The sequence below is a fragment of the Desmodus rotundus genome, chromosome 9 (assembly GCF_022682495.2).
Source record: "Desmodus rotundus isolate HL8 chromosome 9, HLdesRot8A.1, whole genome shotgun sequence".
Classification (NCBI taxonomy): Eukaryota; Metazoa; Chordata; class Mammalia; order Chiroptera; family Phyllostomidae; genus Desmodus; species Desmodus rotundus.
Genome location: NC_071395.1, coordinates 96,147,702 through 96,167,697, shown reverse-complemented (window position 1 = coordinate 96,167,697; position 19,996 = coordinate 96,147,702). Strand labels below are relative to the sequence as shown.

The 19,996-nt window shown below is 55.0% G+C and overlaps 1 protein-coding gene across 11 annotated transcripts in view; it reads left to right on the top strand.

Moving 5' to 3' along the window:
- MSI2 (musashi RNA binding protein 2) overlaps window positions 1-19,996 on the top strand; it is a 375,584-nt gene that overhangs the window by 341,771 nt on the left and 13,817 nt on the right. For 7 of the 11 annotated variants that reach the window (XM_053910680.2, XM_053910685.2, XM_053910677.1 and 4 more), the window contains 2 exons: window positions 1,939-1,962; window positions 3,307-3,369. In XM_053910680.2, the coding sequence (XP_053766655.1) occupies window positions 1,939-1,962; window positions 3,307-3,369 (87 nt within the window). The remainder of the gene's footprint in view (window positions 1-1,938; window positions 1,963-3,306; window positions 3,370-19,996) is intronic. The other 4 variants (XM_053910683.2, XM_053910686.2, XM_053910679.2 and 1 more) reach the window with 1 other exon arrangement.

The window sequence follows — 19,996 nt, the reverse complement described above, 5'->3', positions numbered from 1 at the left end:
GTTTGCTGATGGGCACTCAGGTTGCTTCCAGCCCTTGGCTATTGTAAATTGTGCTGCTATGAACATTGGGGTACATAGGTTCTTTTGGATTGGTGTTTCAGGGTTCTTAGGGTATAATCCCAGCAGCAGAATTGCCAGGTCAAAAGGCAGTTACATTTTTAGTTTTCTGAGGAAATTCCATACTGTGTTCCACAGTGGCCTCACCAGTCTGCATTCCCACCAACAGTGCACTAGGGTTCCCTTTTCTCTGCATCTTCTCCAACATTTGTTTGTTGATTTGTTTATGTTGGCCACTCGGTTTGTCATGTTCTTATACAGAAAGACAGGTTTGCCACTTGGCCCAGTCATTGCTCTTAGAGCTGAGCAGAAGAATGCGTGTTCTGATTTGAGCTTTGGAGATTGAGCGCCACTAAAAGGACATCATGAAGTTAGGATGTGATAAAGGATCACAGACCATTGCCCCACAAGCAGAAGCCTGGCTGCCCCTTCATGCGTTGGCCGGGCAGGCTGTGTGGAGGAGGGCCCCCCCCCACATTCCCAGAAGCAGACGGGGGATGGTCATCTCCCACCCCGGGCGCTCGGAGACCAGGGCACTCTGCCACAGCCTTGCTTTGAGCCTCAGCCCAGTGAGAAGCCCTGAGCCCTGCAGACCTCCTGCCTGGTTCCCCATGGTCTTTCCCCGAACCCCCTGTCGAGGCCATTCTCTTCTTGACAGCCCAAACACCCTGTCCCTGTCCCTTCAAAAGTAAAATAAGAGGAGTTTCCCAGGGAGCTAGCCTGCCACAGGTGACCCCTGGCCCCTTGGGGTCTGGGGAGAGATGCTGGAAATGGGACCACGAGCCAGTTGGCTGCTCCTCCTTGCTCTTCCAGATCCAGCCTGGGAAGGCACCTTTCCACCAGGTGCACAAGCTGGGGCCCCCCACCTGAGTCATGCTTCTCTGGCCTCTGGCAGCCCCACCCCCAACACATGCGTGCACACACGCACCATTCCTGGTTCTGCACTTGCCCATCCCCCCTACAAGGCCAGCCACCAAGAAGAGCCCTTGGGTCCTAGACATAGCACCAAGGGCTTATCTTCCAAGTCACCTGGACAACACATTTGGGGTGACCAGTGAGCTGCAGGTGGATGGCAGGGAGCTGGGAGAGGACAGGCCCTGTGCTGTGAGGGCTGTGGGTTCCCTCGCTGTAGGAGGAAGACTGGGTGGCTCTCCTCCCCAGCCCTGCTTCTCCCACCTGTCACTCTGTGTAGCCCTTTGATAGTTGAGATTAAATTCCAGCCCTTAGCAATGTGATGCTCAGTCTCCAGCAGGAGCCTTTATCCGAGATTAAGGATAACACATTTCCTTGGATATGTTTTTTTCCTCCTTCCTCTCTTTCTTGGCCTAGTCGTCCAAAATGAACTTAACTCCAGAAAATAGACTTTTTGTTAACAGTCTTTTTATTGACTAAATGCTCTTCTCCCAGTTCAGCCTTGCCGTCCCCCCTCCCCGCCCCCCCCACACATTCCTACAACGACCACCTTGTCGCGCTTCCAGGGGAACCTTCCGCTTCAACTACGTGTGAGAGACTGCCCAGGAATAACTTGACCTTCCTTCACTCCTCACCTGCTTCTTCCTCCTCCGGGGTCCCCGCTGCTCTCTGCCTGTGGGGAGCCTGGTGACCTGAGAATTGGGACAGGGAGAAATAACTTGACCTCTTCCTTATTTTCCTTCAGCACATTCCGCCAGCACCCACATCTTCAGAAATCTAGCTCCTGCCTGGAAGAAATGGGGAGAGGACTTGGTGGGGGCGTCCCTTCCTTGGTGTTCGGCAGGGGGAGGGAGCAGCCTCCAGGCCTGTGCATGTGGTCTTCCTGGGAGCTGGGAGACGCACTTCGGCAGCCAGGGTCCACCGCATGCATTTGTTTCACCTGGATCTTTCTTTTTCCCCCTTCAACAGCCCTATTACCATATTTAAATGCAAGTATGTCTCTTTTCATTGGCATTTTACGTAGCTTAGCCTGACCTTCTTAGAGTAGCTCGTTCCCTTTTGAACTTCTTTCCTCCCAGTAGTTTGTGTAGCTATGACGATAGTCTTAGAGTTTAGTGGGCTTCTAGTTTCCTGTTTGGGGGTGCCTCTTCTCTCCTTTCTTTCCTCCCCTGCTCCCTGCCGTCCGTGGTGCATGTCTCCCCCTCTGTCCGGTGCAAAGTCCTGATGTGTGCGGCGCAGGGGCTGAAGCTGGTGGCTCTCGGGTGCTGTCGGGGACGTGATGCTGAAAACCACAGCCACTGGAAATGGGTCTTGGGGTCCCCCTCCAGGTGTCTGCCTGAATGGAGAGGTGTTTGTTCACAGGCAGGAGTGTTTCTGTGTGTGTCCCGGTGCGTGGCTGCGTGTGCATGTGCTAGTGGCCCAGGGAAGCCCAGGGGAGGGGACTCACCCCCCTCTTCCTTTCCCTGGACCATACTGGGTCACTTTGTCCTTCTGACTTTTAGTCCCGTTGCTGGGATAGCCTTGCTGCCGGGTGCGTTATCATCCATACACAGCACACGGACCAATCAGGAAGCTGTCCGATAGCACGGGGACTTGGTCAAGGCCCCTAGTAGACCCTGCAATGCTGGCTTGAGCAGGGACGGTAGAGGGCAGAGAGAAGAGCCAGGGCTAAGTCCCATCCCTGTGCCTCGGGAGGCTGGAACACAGAGAGATAAAGCCGCAGGGCTCACCCCGCTTAGGTCCCGCAGCCCCACACTGGCTCCTACAGCTGGCTTCACGTGCAAGCGGCCCACCCAACCCCCAGGGTGCTCCGCCCTCAGGCCTGGGGTGGCTACGCTGCTGATGTGGCCAAGTCTGCAGTACAGATGGCCGGGCAAACGAAGAGCCTTTGGAGAACAGCTAGAGTTAAGCTGTCCCCTGGCCAAGGCGCCTTTTCTCGTGCCTGTTCCATCCCAACTCTGTGCCTCTTGTCCATGACTTGGAGCCGACCGCTCCCTGCGGGCAGCCCAGCCATGCTTGGTCCTGCCCCGGAGGAGTCCTGGGGAACTACCAGGTGCAGGGAGCCCACCCTGGCTTCCAGGAGGCGTTCCTCCTCATCCTCTGCCTTCTAGAACCCATTTCCAGGGTGACAAATGTTCAAGCATCACACACCCCTAGATGTGCTGTGCCTTCCAGAAGCCTGAAAACCACTGATCTGTGTCTCCCTGCCCCCGAAAGCTGACCCATGGAGATGCCTTCCCATCTTTATGTGGAGGGTGGGGGTGCGGCCTGCGAGACAGGGCTACCCTCGGCCCTCGGCAGGACCCCCCCTTGACTGAGCTCCTGTCTCTCCACCAGGCTTCCCTGCGGCGGCTTACGGACCAGTGGCGGCGGCGGCGGTGGCGGCGGCGAGAGGATCAGGTAGGAAGGTGTATGGGACAGGCGGCTCCCAGGCATGCCCCAGTGTGCAGGGGAAGGTAAAGGCCCTGTTGGATCTGTGTGGCTGCGTCTGTCCACTACTCTCACCACAGCCCAGAGGGTGGGGACAGGGAGGCTCCGGCCAGGCCCTGCCACCCAGGGCACCTCCTAGCCAGGGTCAGTCACAGGACTGCAAACCCAGGGTAGATTATTGTTCTGTCACTGGAAAAAAAAGAAAAGAAAAATGAATTGCTTTTTGACTTTGCACAGCCCCTTCCCCTGACAGCCAGCTTCAGGGCACCTGCGGCCATTTCCCTCCTTGGCTTTTGCTGGTTCTCAAGGCTCCCTTCCTTGGGCCTCGGGCCCAGCCAGAGGAGGTCCAGGTTGTCAAAGGGAAGCTCAGAGCCCACCCACGTGTTCCCCGCCTTGGAAGCCACCGGTCCTCTTGGCTTGCACTGCCCCGGCCAGTGGGCCTGCTGGTCCGGTTGAACCCCAGAGCCCCCAAAGGCCGAAAGGGTGGCCAGCCCTGACCTCAGCGAATGAGCTGCAATTTTCTGAAGTCCCTGCTGCCTCTCAGACACTCTCGGCAGAGATAAGAGGGCTTCTGGACTCCGCTGCCAAGGGAAGCGAGGTTTTCTCTCCCGTGAGGTTGCCCGGTCCCTTGGTCTCCAAATCCAACCTTCCAGGAGGTCTGGACCCCCTCACGTGAGGTGGGAGCATTTTCCCAGTGGCACTGTGGGGTCGGGCCTTTGTTGCTCCCTGACCCCCAGATGCTCACTGCCTTTCTCAGCGAGCAATGCTCCTGCGGGGTGCTGGGCCCCCAGGGAGGCCTCCTGGCCTGCCCCCACCTCGGCCACCGAGAGGCCCCCTCCCCCCAAGCCATGGTTTGCAGCTGTCGCCCACCCTGTGGACAGGGCACTGGAGCATCAGGGAGGCGATTAGTTCGATGTAAAGGGCTCTGAGGAGGGCGGGGGCGGGAGGTGCTGGGAGGGGACCAGGAAATGGGGCATGAAAAGCCCGGGGGGCAAATGCCAAAACCCAAGCCCTCTGTGACAAGAAACTGGCACAGTCAGGCCCATTGGAAACGTCAGTGAAAATCCGTTCCATGCAAACTGGCGCTGCCTCAAGCTACAAAGGATCCACTCCTGTGAATCACCCCCTGGGGGTGTATTTGGAGGGGCCAGGGAATTCTCAGGGGCGGCTGAGGGGCAGCTGGCCAGAGAGCCGGGCGGGCTGGCTGGCGGGTCCAGAGAGCTGGGAGCCCTTACCTCTGCATCCACCTGCCCTGGCGGCCTCCAGGGCCGCCCTGCCCTCTGGCCAGTGTCCCTCAGTGCCCCGCCCGGGGGGCAGGGTCACCCTGCCCCGACTGGCTTTTTAACTGGAGTGCTTTATGAACGAGCCCCCATCCTACCTGTGCCTGGTGGGAGGGGATGGCGAAGAGAAAAGCTGGGATTTTTGAGTGTTACTGGTTTTGTTTTCTCCGTTCAGTTTCTTTCTTATTATGACTTGGATTATGAAACTAAACTTTAACCCGAAATTAACCCTGCCTCTCTCCCCGCCCCCACTCTCCCTGACTTCATGGCAAGTTTAAAGGGCAGCATGGGGTTCTTTGTGAGTCCGAGCAGTCTCCCGTTGTCTGGGCCCCCTTCCGTCCCCCTCCCCTCCCACAGACCCCCCACAGCCAGGCGGGAGCCCCACCCACCCCTCTAACCCTAACCCCAAAGGTCAGAGCCATCTCCAACCACACTTTTTTTTTCAGGGTGAGTGGTGTTTTATTTGTAGCCATTTCCATCGGGAGCGAAGTCTCCCATAGGCCGTCCTGGGTCAGCCATGCTCATCGCTGCACTGTTAGTGAATGCTATTCAGGAGTGTGTGCCCAGACCACCTGCCCACACCAGCCTGCCAGAGCAAGGAGTAAATCCTCAACTGCGAGGTGTTGCCCCCACCCCCAGGGGGCAGGCTCATCCAGGAAGCTACAGGCACCCCACAGTGCTGCCTGGGGTCAGGGGCTGGGGGTGTTCCCCAGGGCAATGGCTAGACTGTTCCCACCAGAGTCAGGGCACCCCCTGCAGCCCCCAGGTGTAAGGCACCTGCGTGTGTATAGACAGGGTGGCCCCCACCCCCTCCCTCCCTTTGGACCTGGAGCAGGCTTACAAGGTTGGGGAAGGAAGATCTCAGCCTTTCTCTCTTTTAGTGAATTTTGGCCTGTGAGGACTGTCCCCTCCCTCTTTTAGAAAATGATCTGGCCTCCTGCCAGGGTGGCCCTTTTATTGACCTGTTTGTAGTGGCCCCTCAGTGGCACTTCAGCATGGGTGGGAGAGGGCCACACAGACTGGTTGGGGTTATGCAGCAGCCCGGGCCAGCACGGGCTCACCAGGGGCTGATGGTTCTGCCTTCATGTGCTCCTGCAACCCTGCACCCCGTCCAGGGGGTGGGGGTGCTCCTTCAGCCTCCCGAGCCAGAGCCAGCAGCCACAGCCATCAGAGAGAGTCCCCAGTTCAGGTACAGTCCCTCATCAGGAGCAGCTGGTGCAGGGAGACTCCAGGGAGGACCAGCTTTGAGCTCGGTACCTACTGGACCTGGCAGATTGACTCAAAACAGCAGGCAAGGCCACCTCTGTCCCCCAGGGCTTTCAGGCTTGGGTTAGGGGTTAGGCATCGCACAAAAGGCCCTTTTTTTGTCTTGTATTTTTGTCCAGCCCCACAGTCATGTTTGGGTTCTTTTTTCCTTTCATTGTGAGGTACTGGGGGAGCGTCCGGAGGCAGGAGCACCTGCTAAGGGCCATGGGGGTGGGAAGCCACTTCGGTTTTGTTCCAGTTGGCAACTCGCATCCATCAGGGCTCCGGTGTCAGGGTAGGAGGTCCGGGGGGGCCTTGAGCTCTGCACCCACCTCAGCCAACTCCTCTGGGCCAGCCTGCCCGCCTTTTCCTAAGTCACCCAGGACCTGAGGGGAGCAGGGCCCAGGGGCCCCCACCAGGGGAGGGCCCTGCCGACTCCTAGATAACTTCACTATCAGTGGTCACTTTTCTTTTACCTTCACCTGGCAGTTTAAAACATCATCTTTTCTTGTGCTCAGTCGAGAGTTTGTTTGTTTATTTTGATCGTGTTCATTCAGTTCCAGCGGCCCCATCACGTCCCTCCCAAACCTCAATCCTGTTCGGCCAACGACTCCCCACCACGGGTGAGGGCAGTGGTTCGGGTTTTCAGGCTAGTTTATTTCTGGGTGCCATCACAGGTGGGTCCGTGTGTCAGTCTTAGAGCTTCTGAGCCCCCTGCCCTCCCCCCGCCCATCTCCGGCCCCAGCCAGGACCCCTTACTGTACTTTACACTTGCCAGCTTTACGCCCATGCGGTAACGTGGGCTCCTGACGGTGGGGGTGAGTGTGAGAGTCACGTTTCTGTTCTTTTCTCTTGCTTGGTTGGGGCTGCGGTGAGAGAGTGTCTCTGAGGCATACTTTCCCGCCTCTCTTACACTAGGATCTGCACACCTCCTCTCAAACACTCTTCTGAACACGCTCAGCGGGAAGGTTTGTCCACACCTATTAATCCTCTCTCAGTGTCCAGCTTCCTGTTAGTACCAGCTGGTTTGCATGTTTTTGCTTGTTCAGATGAAACAGTTCAAGAAACAAACTCATATCCAACTCTCGAGAAATGTCTTTTTTTTGTACTTTCGTTTTCGATTTTTTTTTTATTAGTTACAACTCCAAAACACCTGTTGTCCAGTAAAACATTTCACACCCCCTGCCTGTTCTTAGATTGTATGTATCTGTGGGACTGAACTAAATGCATGCACTGTAGTCGATGTACTGGTAGCTGTAGCTGTTAGTTGTAGAACATGCATTGTCGAGTTGATATTACAGGGCCTCCGACGGCACGGCCCGGCGGTCTGCAGGGTAGCGTGGGGGGCCAGTGGGAGAAGGGACTCCATTTTCAATGTCGCCAAGGGGCTTGGATCCATGTTCTCGCCATCAGCCACCACCACCTCCCCCTCACTCCCTGCTCCCCCAGTCCAGAGCTGGGTCACCACCCTCCCCCCTGACGCCTCTGTCGTAGGGTCAACCACAGGGAAAGAGAATGGAACCAGGATTGGAAGGAGTCTGCACATTTTTCCTTGTTCTTGTCTTCCTCATATGGTTCTTAAACACAGCAGATCTTTTCTTACGGCTTAGGGGCTCCCAGCAAGGCTCCCCCGAGCCCTCTGCTCCTTTGCGGGCTCACCTTCAGCCCTTTGAGGAGACGGTCCATCCTGCAGCCCGGCCTGTGCAGCCGCCTCCCTGGGCTGGAGGGGAAATGAGACGTGGTGGGGACGGGGGTAAAGACCTGAAGATCCTCAGTCTGCAGACAGGGAAAACATTTGGTCCCAGACAAGGTCGGCACGGGTTGCCACGGTTGGTGAGGGTGAAGGAGAAGCCTGGAGATGAGCCCCTCAAGGGGTGGGACCCGTGAGTGAGACTGGTGACAGTGGAAATTACTGGCACGGCTACGGGGGCGGGGCTGTAGCTGTCAAAGGGTCGGTTTCCTCCATCTCCCCAGGGGGCTTCCCGGTCCTGCTGCCTTTGCCCCAGGTCAGGCGCACGTGCCAGCAGTCGATTTTGGACACACTGTCGTCCCTGTATTTGTGGTGACGAGCCATAACGGAGTGCCGGGGGCCTCTCAGAGCTTTTGGAGATGTCCCTAATCTATGATGGGAGGTAGAAGTCCAGGAAGTCACAGAGTCCGTGCAGCCCCCACGAGTGTGAAGTGACAGAGAAATGGCAGCTCCACGTGGAAGTCGGTGGCACAGTCTGGGTCACCAGGGATTGGATGTGAGCAGGCCAGCTGGCCGCAGAATGAGGGCCTGGGGCCCAGGAAAGAAGTCTGGGAGGTGCCATCCTCCTGGCTTGGCCTTCCTTGGGTGGGAGTGGGCGTAGGGGAGGGCACAGAGAGAAGGTCTGGAACTGTGAGGCTTCCGGGCGGCCGAAGCTGCAGATGGACCCAGGCTGGGGAGCCAGAGAATGGGGTGGGGACAGAGGCAGAGGGAGCAGGAAGTCTCCCCGACAGGCCTAAATCCTAAGTCTGGCTCTGCTGAGAAAAGGGCTTTGCTGTCCTGTGGCTGGACATCCTGTGGGTTTCCGTTCCAACAGGTGAAATGAGCAAAAGTAAAACTCAAATCGGGGATAGAATAGTTGAACTTGAGTTATAATAGAAAATGCTTTGGGGAGGAGAGTATGTCTCACAAAGCAGGTACACCGGTCCTTCCCACCGGCCTCAGGGTGTTTTCCACATCCCGTGACAGGCATTCAGGGCCGAGGGGCGTGAACCACAGTGTCCTCCACACACTCCTGCAGCTGCTGGAGGGATCAGGGGATCATTTGCAGCCTGGGCTTTAAGGGTTCCCAGGTGTTGCTCTCAACGAGCACGTGGTGAAGGTCCAGCCTGTGCTGAGCACCGAGGAGTATACAGGCAGAGAACTCATCTCCCCTCCAGGGGTCTGAGAAGCCAGATCCTTCCCCTGAAAGCCCCTGTGTCCCCCGAGGCGCCGTTTCTGGCGCTGTCAGCTTCCCTAAAAACAGGAGAATGAATCAGTGTGCTGCCTTCATTTCTGAAGACAGCTTTCCTGCACCTCCGTCAGCACAATTCAGGGTCAGGGGTGGCAGGGGCAGGGGGGCTGCTGTGAAGCCATCTCTGCTTTCCCACCCACCTCCCTTGTGCCAGCAGCAAGCATTCTCTGGGGGCTGAGGCCCCAAGATGGCCAATCTATGGGTAGTGTCACGTGGACACCCTCTCGCCGAGATAGACCCACATGGAGCAGACCTGGCGCAGTAGCCTGGAGGGAGAGCGGATCCGTGACCCCTTAGGACCAACTGCGGCAACCAGCCAAACCTCCTTTTCTAACACTTGTCTCCCAGTCCACTGCCTTGTATTCTGGGGGTGGGCACCTTGTTTTTCAGTTTGTCGTTAAAACCCGCATTTCTGGGAGAGCCAGGATTGTCCCCTTGCAGCATCCAGCATTGGATTTCAGTGACCCCAGTGAATTTATAATAATGTGCAAAGCCACCCGCCACTGACCTCAGCTTCATTCGTTTTCCAAGGGCTTTCGGACCAACCCTGTTGAGGATAAAATATATCGACTCTAATCAATAATTTTATAATAGAAATACCATGCACTTGATAAATCAACTCCAGTGCAATTAGTGACCAGCCTTGAAGTCCAGACCTAAGTATAAATAAGTTAATCCTAAAGTGAATGGAGTGGGGGAATGTTAATGGTCCCTTAAACCAGGTGACCTGTTATTAGTGGGTGACACCCATCCATGCCCTCCCCCCGAGCTGGCTGGGCCCTGCTCTCATGCTGGCTCTGCAGGGGGGGGGGCGGGAAGTGCGGTGGTGCCTTTGGGAGCTCCATAAGAGTATATAGGGCCCAACAGAGAGGGACAGAAGGACCCCTCCTTGCACCCTGGCCTGGGCGGGAGCACGGCGGTCTGGGGAGCGCCGAAAGCTGCAGAAACCCCCGTGTCGGTGAGAATCATCAAAGGAGCACCTGCCTCGGTGCCCTCGGTTCCTTATGCTCCTTCAGATCTTAGATTGTCGTGTGTGATGGCAACTACCCCATGGGACAGGCAGGAAGGCAGAAGTTCGGGGCCTGGTTTTCCACGTTTGTTTTCGTGAAAAGGCTGGTCTACAGAATGGTTATATGACTTACCCAAAGTCACACAGCTGGTCACCTGAGGAGCAAGACTTTGGTCAAGCATGTGGAGGAGCCGTGTCTGTTCATGCAGGACTCACCTGCCGCCTGGACACCGTGCACGTGCAGGAATGCAGGATGTCTCCGCTGCTGGCGCCGTGTCCGCCGAGGGCTCAGGCTCCGAGACCTCTCAGCCCGACTTTCAGATGTAGATTTCAGGAATGGTCCCAGGGCACATCTGCCGTGGAGTTTAATTCAGCAGATGTTTATTACGTGTGTAATAACAGTGATTATTATATGCGGCAGGCACTATCCTAGGCTTCAGATCAGAGGCCAAAACCTGGCTGTGTCAGAATCCCGGCTCGGCGTGGTTTACTGTGATAGGGGATTTATGGCTGGACATCTTGGAAGCTCCGTAGAAGCGTAGGCTTCATGTGTGGGTTGTTCGGGGCTCTCGTCCTGCCATTCTCTTCACTTTGCCCTCCTTCTCCTTTCAATATCGTTGTTACGTTGGCTTTCCTACGGTGGCAGAATGGCTGCAACAGTTTTCTGTCTCACACCACCCTGTGCAGAAGAAGGGGGCGGGGGCGGGTGGTCCACAGTTCAAGCAAAAAGTCCAGCTGCTTGGCTGAGGCAGAACGAATCGCTGAAGATGGGCTCCATCCTCCAAACGGAAGAGCTGTTGCACAGTGGGAGAAGGATGGGTTTCCAAAGGGCAAGGCTTTGACAAGAGCGGGGAAGGGAGAATGACGCCGGATAGACAAGTGGTGAATGCCCAGCACCTCCCTGGAAGTTCATAGACGAATACAGAGCACAACCCTGGCCTTCTGGGCCTCTCTGCCTAGCCTGAGACTAACAGGTACTCACAGCGTGACGCCATAAGCCTACCAACAGAAGGAGCACAGAGGAGGAAGTGACTGGCTTTGTCTGGGAAGTCAGGGAAGGTGTCACAAGCAAGAGCAATTTTCCAATAGGAGCTCCCCAAGGGCCATGGGGAACAGCATGTGCAAAGCCACCAGAACCGAGAACAGTAGCGTGAACTTGAAACCCTGCAAATGGTTCACCCTGGACGGAGAATAAAATGCAGTAGGAGCCAGGGGGTGGGAATAAAGCTGGAGAGCCAGGCAGAGCTAGGGCAGGGGGCCCTGGTGCCGTGGTAGGGAGCCTTGATTCACACGGGCAGTGGGGAACCAAGACGTGGCATCAGCTGTGTGTGTCAGACAGACCTTGACATCAGCGTCCAGGGTAGATTAGAGAGACGGCACTGCCGGCAGGAGGACATGCGACAGGTCACGTACATTGGAAACTCTCCGTGAAGGTTCATATATAGCTGCCCTTCAAGATACTGCAGGCCTTTTGCTCTTCCCCATTAGCTGATTAATTCTGGGCTCAGTCAGCATCATGCTGGAGGCTGGGGTGGGATGTGGAATTCCAGGGAATAGTTTTTGCCTTCAAGAAGCTCCTGGTCTTTTGGGGAGGTGCAACACACTATCAACATTAGAGCCGGTCTCCAGTGAGACTGGATTCCTGCCTGGCCAGAGGGCACTCAGCAGGCAGGAAGCTCGGACGGGAGGCAAGACTTGAAGTGGACCCTGAAGGGTTTGGATTGGGAGGCGAGAGGACACTTCAGGTGAGAGAACGTGGATAAAGGGGTGGCAATGGGATGAGCAGGCCAGTGGTGGGGTGACAAGCTGGTAGAGTCTTGAAGAGGTAGAGACAGGCTAGATGCTAGGAGATTCGAAGCCAGGTCGACCTATCATAGTCCTGGGAAAAAACGGTTCGTATTCTTTACAGCAGTGGAGCTTAATAAGGACAGAACCAGCTATGGAATATCAGCCTGGCAGCTGCCCCACAGAGCACAGCCTGACCCCTGATCCCCGGGATGGGAGGGGAGCAAGGCGGCAAGGAGGGCATTCCATCATCGAGCCCCTCCTCAGTTTCCTGTGACTCCTCTTGCTTCTACAACAAGCTATCACACATTTCTCCTCGGGGCTATCGGTTCCCACTCCTGCACCCTCACGGCAGCCACAGCCCCATCCTTCCAGTCTGTCCATTTCCCTCTGTCCTTGTCTTTGCTCTGCTGAAATCTGGGTCAGACTGCCTGGAAGCCACACCTGATTAACCCTGCCTGGGACGTCTGCTCTAGCTCTTCAACACAGACTTGTGCCCACAGCCTTCCTTCTGATTGGCAAGTTTTCCTGAGTGAAGGGCGGGGTTTGGAGTCCTTGGAAGATGTTTTGACTGTATCTCAGAGTGGTGCCTGCCTTCTCCAGCAGTATAAACTGTCTATCCTCTGGGAGGCAAAGTCAGCCTCATTGCAAGTATAGGTGAATAATTAGTATGCAATTAGAGAAAGCAGAAAATAAAGGGGCCCTTTGTTCCTGGGTGCTAATTAATATTAATAAAAAGGTCTCCCCTTTCTAGCTTGGGACCCTGCAGAATAGGGGGTAGGCAAATAATGCTTCCAAACAATCATGATTGGCTGCTGGAATTAAATCTGCCAGGATGAGAGAACCACTGACGAAATCCACTCCACAGCGTGGGTAGGAGGCTTCCAGCCAGCGTCTCAAAGTTCACACCCACCTGGGAGACTCCATGAGAGAAGTGTATCTTGGAAGTGGTTGATAGATTGCTAGAGACACTACCCAGCCAATTTTAATAAAATAATGATAACACTAATACACTGATGATAACTCACACGTATTATGAGTGAGCCAAGTACTGTGCCAAGCCCTCCTGCCTTGTCCCATGAAATTCTCATAACCCTATGAGAATTGGGCACTGGCAATCCCATTTTAAAGATTCGGAAACTGTGGCCTCCATAGCTGCTTTGAGGCGGCACAGACAGGCTTTGCGTCTAGGTCTGTCTCATCAGGCCCGCGCTCTGGGCCACTGTCAGCGGATGTCCCGTCACACCAGGCCTCTGGTGCTCTGCATCTTTAAAACCCACACTGAACAGAACCCTGCCACTGCCCTCAACTCGATTCTCCATATCTTTGGGGGAGGAGAGAGCCCAAAATCATGTATAAGAGGCCTCGGGAAGCATCTGTAATTTTTTTTGCACCTGCTTCTGCTGGTGCAGACAGACTTCACGTCATGGTTCTGTCTGACTTTGGCTGACATTTCTGATCTGACTTCCGGTCCCCGGATCCTTTCAGACAAAGGAGGCCCGGAGGAGGTGTGGTCGGGTAACAGGGAGCCAGCCTGAAGATAATTATTTGAAAGGAGCCTTTAGCTAAAACAAGACTGGAGGAAGTTAGCCGCTGTCGGGAAGAAATTAGGTGATGGAGCAAAGGAGAGCCTCTTTGGGCAGGACAGACCTTCTCCAGAGGGCTGTCAGCATCCCTTCCTGTGAGCTGTGAGGACTGAATCTGGAAGGTCGCTGAGAAGCCCAGCCCTGGGAGGGGATTGGCTGCCCAGTTGCTGGGGCTTTGCTTTGGGCCAATGCCTGGGGGAGGGCGAGGCTGGAGGCGGGAGCAGTGGGCTCCTCAGCCAATCGTCCTACAGAGAGGCTGGGGTCCTGGTACCATGGCAACCAGGAGCAGGGGCTCATTTGTTTTGTAGATGAGTAATTACTTCGCAATTAGAGAAAGCTAAAAATAAAGGGGCCCTTTGTTCCTGGTTACTTATTAATATTAATAAAATGATCTGTCCAGGTCTGTGGTAAACAATTAATGCAAACCTGTTTGCCTGTGGTAGAGCCCACTGTGGAAGGCGAAGGCTGCCCAAGGCCCCCATCCCCTTCTTTCTCTGGAAATTAGTTCTGCCTGTAACCTACAGAGAGTTGGTTTTCCTGGCCTTGGGGGAAGAAGAGAGGCTCAGCCTCACAGACACCTGGGACCCAGAAGGCCCGGGAGTCAGGGGGTCAGTTAGGCACTGCCCCAGGCGGAAGGGCCTAGCAATGATAACCCCAGCCTCCAGAAATAAGACCAGAAAACAGCAGCAAAACCAGAAAATGTGAGCCGATGTTGGAGGAAGCCCCGTGTCCACTTTTGCTGTGTATTCTTGGCCATGTTATTTGACTTTTCTGGATCTAGATTGTTCAGCTCCACGTATACAAAACAGTATTTCACATTCCACAAAGGTAGCTCCGGAGACTGTGATGTCTCCTTTCTCAGCTGGCTTGAAGAGAAACAAATCAGGCCTGGAAAGGCTCACAGAGTTCGGGGGTTGGCCCCACACCTTCCTGTGCCCTGGCTTTGGGGGTAGAAACAGTTCAGAGGCTTCCCTTACATCCCTTACCCTTCCTAGGGGGAGGAGCACCTCCTGGGTTACTCAGATAAGGATGATAAGCTGCTGCTGTGGGGGGTGGGGGTGGGGGAGGAGAAAAGAACCTAGAAGGAAGAGTGGGGAATACGAAGACTTGGCTCCAATACAGCTTCCAGTCCACTGACAGGCTGGGTGATTTTGGGGGGCAAAGGAGTTCACACTTGAGGGTCCTTGGGGACCATGCAGCTCTATAGCTCCATATTGCTTCTGTTACTAAAGCTCTCCCTCCCTTGTCATCGGGATGAAGGGGGTGACAGTTCAGTGCCTTAGGAGTAGAGAGGAGTGAGTAGAGAGAAAGCGCAGGACTTCTGCGTGATGAGGCAACGTGGTGGGGATGCATTGGAAAACAGTCAGTCGTGCATTTTTTTTAATTCATGAAGGCAATGACAGGGACAGAAATAGTTCCCAAATTGTGTAACAGGGAAAAAATAAAAAAACAACTTTGGGTGTGGTTGATTAAACCTCTAGGGTTTGGCTCTGGACAGTGTTCGTTATGAAGCTGGGCCTGCTAATAGCTGCTGCTGATGAGCAAATCAGCTCTGAGACAGGGGCTGGTGCAGTGGTTCTTGAACTCGGCTGCGTGTTAGAATCTCCCGGGGAGTTTTTGCAGTTAGTGTCCAGGCCATCCTGCAGACCCATCAAATAAGAGTCTCCCTCGGTGGGCCCCAGTCCTCCGTTACAGCTCCCCAGGCAAGTCCTGTGTGTAGCTGTGGACTCAAGTTCCACCAAGAGCTTCCCAGTTGTAGAGCCTCATGCCATCTCTGTGACTTTGTCACCAGCACCATTGCCTTAGAAATGGGTAAATAGAAACCAGCAGGACAGCTGGTCTGGGGTCTTTAACCAGAGGCCTTGGAGCCCAGGGCCCACCTACCAGCCACTGGTTTTTCCAGCCAGGCCAGAAAGTCCTCCCCTCCTTGGCAGGCTGAAAGGGTCTTTGTCCTCACTGAGGAAGCCTCCTGCCTCCCTCGAGGACAGGCCTGTTGTGGCTGAAATTGAAAGCATGTACGCAGAGAACCAGTGGCCCTGGATCAACCATAAGGAGGGAAGCAGCCATCCTCCTTGACTGTCTGACGAATGGGGGCCTTTTTGTAAGGTCGGAGTTTGTTTGTTATTAAAGACCTAATTAGAAACATGAGAGGGAGTTGAATGGCTCCATGCTTAGCTAATTAGTGACATGCATGCGCCCGCTTTGAACTTCAAGGACACAGAGCTATTAGAGCTTACATCAAAAATGGATTAAACTCCTGTGCCTTTATAATCATTAAAGACAGGCTGCGCTAGTGGAGAGCCTTTTGTACGTCCTCAAGGGGCTGCCCCTTGGGCTTCCTCCCCACCCCGCCCCTGGCTGCTGGAGCCCTGGGCAGTGAGTACTGATGGGTCCTGGGGCATTCCAGCTCCCCAGAGGACTGCCCTCAGTGGAGTGGCATGGTCTATGGGACTGAGATCAGCTCTCTGGTTGCAGAAGGACCGTACTTTCTAGAGGGACCCCTGTGGGGGCTTAGGTGTAGAAGGGCCTCCTTTCTCTCTGGCAGTGCCCAATCTACCTCACCCGACCCCAGCAATACTGCATGCTCAGCCCCCTCCTCCAGGATGTGGCACAGAGGAAGGTGGTCTGGTCCTCTGGAGAGACGCAGTCCCCTGTCTCACGGGGGCCTGGCCCCATCTCCGGGACCCCCCAGTCTGATAGGCAGTTCTTGCCAGACTTCCTAGTGTTCTATTTTAACAATAGCACACAGCACGGAAAACGCACACAGGGCCTGCAATGTCACTCACAAGACACAAGAAAGGACCTGACCCCCGGCTGGGGCAGGCAGGGTGAACATGAGTGAGTGAGCGCACACAGCACAGCAGCTCAGAAGGCGGCCAGGTGCACATGGGGAAAAAACCAAACTGCTTTCTTTTTTGAAAAAATAGAGAGGTAGGCGTGCCTCAGGGACAGAGGCAGTCACCTGGTCAAACAAACGTTTTCAGGATTAAGCTAGGACACACTTGGAGCCAAACTGCTCCAGAGAGAGAAGGGAGTCACCAATGGGCACCACACTCCCTGTCTTTATTTCCTTTTGATTCTCAAGTCGGGGAAGGCCAGATAAGGAAGCAAAGACTCTGGCACTGGCATTGCCCTGTGGCGGCCCCCTCCCCCCACCCTCACCCCAACCATCCTTTGCCCAGATGAAGGGCAGGGAGGCAGTACCTGCGTCCCCAGGGCTGCGAGCGCAGCTGCTGGCGGCTCAGCGCAGCAGTTCCTGGGTGCTTGCTGGGGGGTCTCCCCACCTGCTGCTCCTTGCAAGTCCCAACCTGTGTGAGTTTGGAATCTGAAACCAGTTAATTTAGGGAGGAGACGGCAGGATATGAGTGTTAAAACACCACCTGTTTCAGCCAAACTGTAAACATTTGTCTCCCTGGTTGTCTTCCCAAGCAGTTTAGAGGCTCAGGGCAGAGGTGCCATTGAAACACCGGTTTACATCCGGGGGAATCAGGCACCTCACCTCGCGCTAGAGACTTGAGGCCTGAGCAGGGGCAGCCTGCCGGGGTCCCGTCACTGGTGATGCTGTTGCCACCAGCAGACACTTCTCACTGGCAGAGCAAGCGTCACAAAAGCCTCAGTGACTCACTGCCTCACACTGTGATCTTTCCTTTTCTGGGGCCCCTCTCCCCTTCATTCCTCAGACATGTGCAAACAAGGTCCATCCCTCGAGACCCCTCGGGTCTGGGAGAAATGGCAACCTCACCGTGGCTCCAGAAAGTTCCTTCTTTGCCCTCATGACACAAGCCTGGTTTCTTTGGCCACTCGGCCCAGGCCCATTCAAGGCTGCCCCGTCTCCAGAATTTACACCAGGGGCAGATAGCCGTCAACCGCTAATCTCGCTCCTCCCTTCACCACCCCCTTCCTAACCAGCTGGGCCTGGTCCCCCAAACCCAAATCAGGGCCCATAATAAATGAGCATGAAGACGGAAAGAGAAGGAGCTGTTTTCTGGTGAGATTGTGTCCCCACCCCAAAGCCCTCCTCAGAGGGGCCCACCCTGGATGTTCGGGGCTTTCTGCCCCCAGTGCCCCGAGTGGTGGTGTGAATCCGCAGCTTCACCACTAACACAGGGCATGAGGGGGCCAGCCAGGAGTGATGTTATCTCTTCTGGGGAGTGTGATTTGACCAGAGGCTTGGACCATCCTGTAAAATTATTAGTCCCAAGTCTTGGGTTCTACTGTCCCTCAATTCTCTACTTGAGATACGCCAGCATTAACCTGCCGACCTCAGCACCAGCCAGAGCCGTCTGAAGCTGGTTAGGATTTGGAAGAACAAACAGAAACTGCAATCTTCCAAGACTGGCACCATTGTAACTGGCATTTGGAGTGTTTATGTGACACCGGCTGCCTCACCAGCCCAGTGAGTGAGCATACATTCTCCCTGCCTCCTGTGTAGTGTTTAAGGTAAGCCGGCATCTCTGGGTGTGTCAAGGCTTGTTGATGCCAGGCTGGGTTTATACGGCTCAGGAATACCGTGTTTTTCGGACTATAAGACGCACTTCCCCCAAAATTTGGAGGGGAAATGGGGTTGCATCTTATAGTCCGAATGTAGCTTACCTGGCTCGCTACAGGATTTCTGCTGTAAAGGATATTATTAAATATTTTACCACATTTTTTGCTTCAAAATTTTTTTTCCTATTTTCCTCCTCTAAAACCTAGGTGCATCTTATGGTCCGAAAAAATACGGTATATTTGTTTTGATACGAAGACAGGAAAAAGAAATGTCATTACAATACTCTTTTGCCCTGGCTGGTGTGGTTCAGTGGATTGAGCGCTGGCCTGCAAACCAAAGGGTCGCCGGTTGGATTCCCAGTCAGGGCACATGCCTGGGTTGCAGGCCAGGTCCCCAGTGGGGGGCTCGTGAGAGGCAACCACACCCTGATGTTTCTCTCCCTCTCTTTCTCATCCCCTTCTCCTCTCTCTAAAAATAAATAAATAAAATCTAAAAAAAAAAACCTCTCTTAATCCTCCCCCTGTATCAAACTACTTCTCTTTCCCTCCAGAAATAGACTGAATTTCATCAGAGCTTTAAAAATTATGGTGTATAAAATTGATTGTCCCTGCACCTGGGTCCCTGAGCTGGTTTGATTCTCGTTTGGTGTGTTATACCGTTGGCCAGGTCACATGTCACTGCCGGCCCTCTATCCGTGTCACCCACGTTCAGGCTGAGCTCTGGGAGGAAAGCTGGCGCCAGGGGTTCCTGGCACAGAGCAGCCGGGCAGACTGCTGCGTGTAACCCCCCTCTTGCTCTGCTCAGGACACGCAATAACACTCCACAGCCGAGTAAACACTCGGTTTCTCCTTCCATTATCAGGAGCAGGTCCATCTTTTCATGGCGACCTTTCTCATTTGACCCTCGGTATTAATTTATAATGGGCCCTACCTTCAGAGGACACAATAAGGAAACTGCAGAGTGGAGTCCCCAGCTCCATCCGTTCCCAGGAAGGCCCTGGGGTGCCCAGCTGCCGTCCTTCAGAGCCCCCAAGCAAGGAGTGGCTGGCTGTTAAGAGAGACCCATGCAGGTCTCCACAGTTGACAGCCAGTTGGCATTCTGGACCCTGCGTCCACTGAGGCCCAGAATTATGGTGGTGTGGGGGGGGGGGGGTTGAGGCAGGTTGCCCTTGCTTTGGAGAACACAGGGTCCGGTGAGAACCCCGAGAGCGCCCCACCTGCCCGCACACCCTGCCTTGAGGAGCCCCTTGCTATAGGAGAGGCAGCGTCTCCGCACTGCGGAGTGTCTGATCGAGGCGGGTCAAAGCGCAACGTGGACAAATTAAAGGGGAGCTGAGTGTTGGAGAGGACAGTGACTCTGACCTCTTTTTTCTCTGGCCTCTGCCTGTCCACAGAGCCCCTCTGCTCATTCCTTCTTCAGTTCATCTTTTCTTTAATTCTCTAAAACAAACAAAAAAACCCCTAACATCCAGTGTGATGAGTTAACACAACAGCCCTGGCCTCAAAGAATAGCACTCGAGTTTATGCTCCCACCCTCCATCGTGTTGGGGGCCGGGGCTGGGAATGGGGGTCAGGGCACCAGTCAGACCCGGAGCCCTCCTGCCTGGCCCAGGGTGCACGGCGCCATGAATTCTGCTTGGCCAGCACACTGCCCTCCAAACGGGCCTTGGTGAGGACCGGCCCACCAGGGCCTCCTGCCTGAGATTGAACCTGGCAGCAGCAGATAATCCACACAGCAGATGGTTGGAATCGTCCTGAGGGTCAGCCCTGCCCTTTGTGAGACCCCCCCCAAACAAAGACCTGGGTGCAAGGCCGGGACTGGGAGGGCCCTGGCTTGTGCCAGGTAAGTGCATCTGGAAAGGCCTTTGTAAACAGCTCCTTTCTCTGGATCAGTAATAATCCACTTTTCAGGCCTTAGAGCCAGAGGTGCCCCACCCGGGGGTGCCCCCTCACATTCCTGGGTTCTAGCTTTCTGCCTCAGGTCCAGTGGCATCATGTGGGGATCACACAGAAATATCTGGGCTCCCATACCTTTCCTAGACCCACAGTGTGGCTATTCTGACTCTGACCGCTCTCTCCCACAACTTCCCTACCCCCATAACTAATTCCACTCTCAGCCCAGCTTCTTCTGACCCCAGCTGGGCAGACTGTGTGCCCGCTGGAAGGCAGTCATCTCCCGGGCTTGCCCTAAATCCCCAAGGACAAAGGTGCCCAGAGCTTTGG